Genomic DNA, 8015 nt, shown 5'->3' with positions numbered 1-8015 from the left:
CGTGGAAGGCATGTAGAAAGGGTTAGTAATCAACCCCCGCTTAGTCTCATCGAGTCCGTTCAGTATGCGCATGCTACGCGTCGTTTGCTTCTGAACTAGCACAAGATCCTGTTATCGATTATGTCAGGTAAAGGGTTCATGCAGTTGAACCCCCGCATTTCCTATAGCTCACGTTGTCCGACGTTGATGCTCGGTGTACGCACGCACCGTTTTCCTTTTAGATCTGTGACGGCTTGGTTGCTGAGAGGGATTCACTCCTCTTGTCTATGGCCCGATCGCTTTGCGCGAGGTCTAATGCTTGGTTAATTCGGGTGATGCGCTCCCCTTGGCTATAGCGGAACCGCTTTTCTACTACTTGGCCTGCGCCAGTAGGTGTTTGCTTTACGAGCGAGACTCGTTTGTGTGATACTATTGTTTGCATTCGCTTTTCCCCACAGGTTGCTAGCTTAGCTTAGACTTGTACCCTTTGTATGATAACATAGGTAGCAAGCTTTCCCCCTTAGCTTAGGTTTTCCTCATGCATTCTTTAAAACACAAACCAAACTCTTTGATTTTATTTTCTTAAGAGCTTGTTATTTCCGCTCCATTCCCAAGCGTAAGCCTCCATAGGTCGAGCAGCGGAGTGCGAATGTAACTCGTTCACCTAAAAAACACAAAACAAACAAAAACTAGTTAGTCGAGCTACGGTACCTCTGATTCTTCAAAAATGATACGTAGGTAGCGGGGTAGGGCCCGTGCGAGTATAACTATTTCTTTTCCCTACATTTTGCATGCATACTAGTTCAGTTTAGGCGTAGATTTGTTACACACCCATAGTTTTAGACATAAGCGTGGATACCATCGAGTACGATGGGCGCGAGGGGTGCTAATACCTTCCTCTCGCGTAACTGTCTCCCTTACCATTTTTCTCAGGTCGTGAGACCGTTGTTTTGTTTTGTGATTTGCTGGCATTCCCTTCCTTTTTAGGATAAATATGTTAGTGGCGACTCTGTTGATTTTCGCGGTAGCGACAATAATCTATTCAGACCTTGAAGCATATAGGTAACCCTGAATGATTAAAACTTTCCACAGGTAACATATTGTACCACTCACTAAAATGAAAATTTTAAAGATTGTAACATCTTTTCTTAGTCAATTTAGCTTTGCAGTTATTGCTTTAAACACTCATAGTTCAACTTCAACATCATTAACCTGAAAGGGAGTTGCAATGTTTGAGTTATGCTAGGTAAAGTGCAAATCTAAAACATACACCGTAAATTCATATTTATCTGAGGTGTGTCCCTAATAAGTTCGTACAGAATTTGACCAGATCCATCGGAGCTGAGATCAACAAATAACATCTGCCTCATTTTGCAATGCATTTTTCACGCACAAGGCCTAAGCAAAATTATTCTATCGACACATTTAGGTAGAAACATAAAGTGGAAGAGAGCTCTGCAAATACAACTAATTATTATCATTTGTGCATGAACAATATTTACCAATATGGTGGAATTTGCAGTGTGAAAGTCTAAGTATGCATCAAGCCTCTAAGTTAGAAAAATATAGAGAAGCCAATATAACAAAGCATATCTGGCACCCTTCTCCAGTTACCCAATAGCATTCATGTTAAGTAAATTACACTACAACATGAAAATCAAAATACAACTTTAGAGCATCTCCAATGGTGGTATTTTTCAAAATACACTACCAGACATCCTACCTACTAGGCTCAATCTAGGAAGAAAGAAATATTCACCTATTTATGCGCTGCCACATGATATAATTGACCTGCTTCTCTTCAAAGTTGGGGATTCATGTCCCAAAGGCCAAAAGTCCTGATCTGAATACTTGGCAGCTAGAGTGCCTAACATCTGATGTGATAGGAATTAGGAACATCTCAATAAAGTCAATCAGGCCAACCCAAAATTAAGAAATCAGTCCACTCAACCAACTCTCTTTGTTTGCACGTTGGTTAAAAACATATGTTGATGTGGTTAAAAACATATTTAGCAAGATAATCATTGAGTTTGATGTTGACTGAGATTATGATGAAACTAAAAGAAATCACCATGAACAAATTCGCTCAACTTCACCCAAATATGGAAAACAGTTGTTGCAAATACAAAGGTTTGCAGACACCATAAGAATTGATTTTCACTCGACCATTGTTTTACCATCTTTCGTTGATTCATTCCATTCGATTTTTCTTCTTTCTGTTTTGATTGAAGTCATCGGTGGGCTCTTCTTGAGTAAGAAATCTCTTGATAGAGCTTTCATTTTTATCCTTGCTACAAGCAATGACATTCAAATCTGGTAATTGATATAGATCAGTTTTACCAATTGGTTTATCGAATACAAGATAAACCGCTATCTTCTTCACAATGAAACTGTTCTCGAAAACAACAACCACCTCCACTTTGTTACCGGGTTCTAAACTTGATATTACTCTCTGGCTCTCTTCATCTTTAAAGGAGAGTAATGCTTCTCTCTTATAGAGCTGAATGGTGGCCTTTGTGAAATTGTTCACCAACACATTTTTAAGGCCATCTGTTGTTATGTTATCTGGGGTGGAAGTATAGACAATACACATCATTGTCTTCAAGTTACGCCCTTCCACTTGAGGGACTTTAAAAGTTACCGAAGAACCTTCGGAATTAAAGGTTAACCAATCTGGATAACTATCATCAGGGAACAAACAACCACCACTCCCATTGGCATCCATATTCTGTAAAAGAAAATATAGGCTCAAAATTTAATTGACAAGTATATTTATATCACCTAAAGTATCATACAAGCATTATAACTATGAGACCAGTATATAGACAAGATCATGACAAGTTACGGCCTAAGATGTCATTTCAATGAATGCCATTTTTCTAATGTAATCTCCTATTCCAAGAAGTATTTCAGTTATAAATGTTCTTTCTACTCCTATCAATGGCACTTCCTGTGCATCTTGAGGTTTAATAGAAAAATATGATGATAAATACAAGCATTTCAATTATAGATTAGTGATTTAGTATAACTTAAGTCAAAGTATGCAAAATAAGAGAGTATATCTTAAAAAAAGGTATAATAAAGACTTACATGGAAGGATTTCAATTGTATGCACTTACATGTATTTTACTACACTTACACAAAGAATTCAAATGTATGAGGTGATACACATACAGAAAGACAAACATAAAAGGGGGGACAGAGCGAGTATGCCAAACCTGTAAAATTTTCTCTTTGAGAATATTGGTGACTTGGCAATCCATTCCCATTTGAATTAAAAGAGACTTTAAGGAATGTTTTGAACCCAAAACCTGCACTTGACTGCTGTATTGAATCAATGTAGAAGTAGTCATATTTGATACTTGTGATGTAGTTGCAGTTGATTCAATTTCCTTAGAAACTGTAGCATATAAAGCATCCAAAATTATTTTAGCATCTAGAGAAAGTTGGTCTTCAGAGTTGCAATCCACCCAAAGACTTCGAAGCCAAGGAAGGTGGTAAGAAAAAGATGATAGTTCATGTGAACTACTACTTGGTACATCAAAAGAAACAAGGGATGACATGGCAGCAGATGTTTGAAATTGGGATGGGAGATTATTTGATGGTGACATCCAAGACCAAACGATAGATGGAAACACATCACGTGAAAATCCTTGATAGCCGCACAGAGAAATATATCCAATGCTTTTGGACCTTACCACTGAAAAGGGCACTCTTGTTATTGCAGTGTTATTTGCAAGTAGGGTGGTTAAAGATTCCATTTGTTCCAAATCCTCTTCCAACTTGTCAATCTTTATACAACCAGAAAGAATGAGAGTTTTCAATGATTTCAACTTATAGATGCTTCTTGGGAGGCTAGAAAGGCTAATGCAATCTTCCAAATTTATCAGAAGAATTTCATTGAGATGTCCAATGCTAGGAGAAACCTCAGACAACATTGGGCAATCCTTGAGTACTAGCTTTTCAAGATTAGGCATGTATGAAAAGTCAGGAGTGTGTGTCAAATAATGTGAATGGCTAAGGTTGAGAATTTTAAGATTTCCCATCATCTGCAAGAACAAAAAATATTAAATATTAAAAGGGAAACTTATGTAAGAAGCTTCAAAATACGAGTGGAAGCAGTTACAATATCTCACTAACCTTCAATTTTTCCTATACCAATACTAGTGCATAAAGTATTAAAAGCCTTGTCTATTGCTAATTTTGATTCATGCTTAGTATAAAATCTCTTTAAACTACCTTCCAATTCTTTAATGCTAAAAGCTTGAAAAACTTTCATTATCGCAACCACTTTACTTGAAATATGAGATTTTGATTAATGTGTAAATACATGACCGGATAACAGTATAAAATAAGTTTTAAAGTTTATAATTTTAAAATTTAGCTGAACTATTGTTTTATAGCAAAAATTAATATGCTTCCCAACTTGAATATTTGGAAAACTTTTGGTACTTGTAAAATTAGAAAGACTGACAGAAACAAAGACAAAAACAATGTCTAAAAGTGTTATATAATAAAATAGTATTTCATTTTGAGATGCATATCGGAAAAAAGAACTCATGAAATGCAACAACTACAAAAAATACCTGGGCCTCTTTCCATAGAATTTTGATATTGCTGCTCTCTAACTCGATGGAAACCAAATTTTCTCGACGAAAGTTTGTAGGTATATGTGTTAAAGGAAATTTGTTCCAAGATAGCCACCTCAGTTTTGGTGAAAGATATCCAAAATCTCCATCAAGTTTCACTCCAGCAAGTTGAAGCAATCTGAGTTGCGTCATCTTCTTAAATGCTTTAGTACTAAAACATTTTGCATAAGCTCTTGGTAACTTCAAAGCCAGCCCCTTGATAGCTTTTGTTCCCTATTAATTAAAATCAATCATAACATAATATATACAAGGCACATATACTAGTATTTAAACCAATCACTTATTACAAGCTAGCCTGGAAGCACAAAACAATTCACAGCCAAGCTACTATTCAAATCACAGTTAAACTAATGAATGCTAACAAATGACTTAGATTTTTGTTTTGTTTTCCTTTCTCAAGCTTTAGATATTTTAATTGAATAATTGAAAAATAAGTATATGAAGTTCTTACAGATTGGTCTGATAATACTTCATGCACATCATCATGAAACCACAACCTGCTACGCTTTTCAAGCACCCTTGGTGATTCCTCACGAATGATTTCTCTTCCCATATCTCGCAACAAATCATGCATTCCAAGCTTGTTCTTATCATCAACAATTACAAGGCTTCGCTCAATAAGAATACTTATTCCAATTTCTGCAAAAAGTCCACAGCCATTTAGTACAAGCATAACATCATTTCGGTCCATCCCAATAAAGAAACAAGCTATGTCAAGAAATATTTCTTTCTCGGTGTCATCACTTAAACCATCATAGCTTATTTTTAACTTCTTTTGTACTTGGTCATTAGGAATTCTTTTTAGTTTCTCCAATACAGAATGCCACTCAGTTACCGCCCTATCAAACAAATATGACCCAAGGACTTCCAGAGCCAATGGCAATCCCCCAGAATACTCAACTACATTTTTGGAAATTCCAACAAAATCTTTTGTAGGACCTGCTTGCTTGAATGCATGCCAACTAAATAGCTCAATTGATTCCCTATCATCCATATTCTTCATTTCATATACTTGATTAACCCTATTCCCACGAAGTATGTGTCTATCTCTTGTTGTGATAATTATTCTACTCCCCGAACCAAACCATTTATGACTTCCACACAAGGCATTGAGTTGGTCCAACGTATTAACATCATCAAGTACAATTAGTATTCTTTTATGGCAGAGCCTATCCTGTAATATGATTTTTCCTTTTTCAATGCTTTGTATCTTGGTTGTCATTTCTTTGCAAATATCAGAGAGAAGTTGTTCTTGTAAATTCACTTGACCAACACCAGCCTCCCAAACTTCCCTAATATTTGCAAGGAAGCTTCTACCATCAAAATTGCGGCCAATTTTATTATAAATGGCTTTGGCAATGGTAGTTTTACCAACTCCTCCCATACCCCACATCCCTAATAGGAGAACGTCATTTGATTGTTGGATATCTTGTTCTAACAATTGAATCATATCTTCCACTCGAGATTCAACACCCACTGGATTATTAGCAATAAATAGGTCTGTCTTGTCAAGCAAACGTGTAACATTTTCAACAATATCCTTGATGGCCTCACTTTCATTCCTACATAAAATAAACCAAATACGGACTACTTTTCATCATAAGTTTGAATAAACTTGCAAGTGTTTTTAAGAAAATATACTATTTAACAAGATTCTGACTATGTTTATTGCATAACATTTTTAGACAATCATGTAATCAAATTTCACTGATGTTTTTTTAAATCTTTGCATAATATTTTTTTCTCATTATTTGTGTATGATTAACAAGTCCTAACAAAAGTGTAAATATATATTAACAATGAACAAGTAAAAATTAGAGAAAACATTTTGACTAACTTAGGAGAGCAGTTTGATATTTTGTATACTAGGAGTCCCAAATTGCAAGATACATCCAGTTTTAAAACAGAAAAATGGGGGTTTACACCAATAATGTAGAATTTGAATGCAACAATAATCAGAATCCTTGCTTCATAGGAAAACATTAATAATTAGAGTTTAAAGGTAGTGCACAGAGACACTGTAAACCAATATTACACTTGCCACCAATCAAAATCCTTATATTTAACATGTTATATGATCAAAATCCTTATATTTAACATGTTATATGATCAAAATCCTTATATTTAACATGTTATATGAGTATTTTAAAAATAAAACTGTGTTTAATTGAATGTTGACTGTAAACTATGTGCTATTCCTTTATCTCTAATAATTAAGAGGAAATAGATTATGTAATACTGAAATTACCTGGAATTCAGGACCACGAAGCCAGAAAGGCTAGCGGCCTCATGAAGCTCTGGATATTGACGAAGCGAGTTTACAGAACCTATCCTCAATTCTAAATCCAGCATTTCATCATCTTCATTCTCCTCCATTGAAATCTTATTCAAAAGATCACCATACGCTTTTCCAAATTCACCTCTCTGATGACGAACTTCAGACGGATCAACACCGTAGAACACCGGTAGAACAATTTGGCCCGTGGTTCTGTGACACTCCATTATTTTCACCAACTCTAGAAGACACCATCGCGATCCGGCGTAATTGATTGAAAAAACGATAATAGAAATGCGAGAACCTTCGATTGCTTGAATAAGTGAAGATGAAATGGTATCTCCTCTTTGAAGTGAATGATCGTCCTTAAACACATCAATTCCGGCGTTTTGAAGAGAAGCGTAGAGATGTGAAGTGAAGGAAGAACGTGTATCTTCGCCTCTGAAGCTTAGAAACACATCATGGATCCTTGATTGGATTTTTACTGTATCATCTTCATCAAATGAAATTATTTCGGCGTCTTGGGGTAAGTCATTGGAGAAATGCATGAATTCAACAAATTATTAGGAAAACTGTGAAGTGAAGTGAAGAAAAGTGTGCGGATTCAACAAAGATATGATGAAAAGGAGGAGAAGATGCGGACTTGCGGAGTCAACATAACGTCTTTATCCTATTGTGTTTACTTGTTTATTCAGTCAACATTGGCGTTCCACAGGTTGAATAGGGTGTCCAATTTGGACAGACAAATAAATACAGATTCGACACTTTTTGTCATGATGGAAGAAAAGATAAACTAATCATAAAAAATACTCTATTTATAAACAAACATTATATTTTTAAAGGTAAATTCTTATGTACTCCTTATATTTGAATGGGTACCGATACCCAAATGATGTGGATGCACACGTGGAATATTTTTATATTTTTATATTTAAAAGTTTTAATTCAGAAGACACAATGTCTATCTTCTTACAAAATTGTACTGACAAATAATTGAGGCTGGGTAAGGTGATTCTAGGTTTACCATTAATAAAGGATTTCACAAATAACAATGGTTGCTAAGAATCACAAAGTTGTTGAAGCCATTGTTTTTCATCTAATATTACATTTAT

At 35.4% G+C, this 8015-nt stretch overlaps 1 protein-coding gene across 1 annotated transcript; it reads right to left on the bottom strand.

Moving 5' to 3' along the window:
• Window positions 1–1559: 1559 nt before the first annotated feature.
• Window positions 1560–7636, bottom strand: LOC131630066 (disease resistance protein RPV1-like). Its single transcript, XM_058900864.1, has 5 exons — window positions 6877–7636; window positions 5080–6190; window positions 4566–4841; window positions 3198–4028; window positions 1560–2707 (listed from the first exon to the last, which is right to left on the bottom strand). Exons 1-5 carry the CDS (start codon window positions 7449–7451, stop codon window positions 2171–2173), a joined length of 3330 nt encoding a protein of 1109 aa, XP_058756847.1. The 5' UTR covers window positions 7452–7636; the 3' UTR covers window positions 1560–2170.
• Between the last annotated feature and the right edge of the window lie 379 nt (window positions 7637–8015).

The sequence above is a fragment of the Vicia villosa genome, unplaced genomic scaffold, assembly GCF_029867415.1.
Source record: "Vicia villosa cultivar HV-30 ecotype Madison, WI unplaced genomic scaffold, Vvil1.0 ctg.000643F_1_1, whole genome shotgun sequence".
Classification (NCBI taxonomy): domain Eukaryota; kingdom Viridiplantae; phylum Streptophyta; class Magnoliopsida; order Fabales; family Fabaceae; genus Vicia; species Vicia villosa.
Note: the sequence above shows the minus strand (reverse complement) of the source record. Positions and strands in the feature narration are given on the sequence as shown.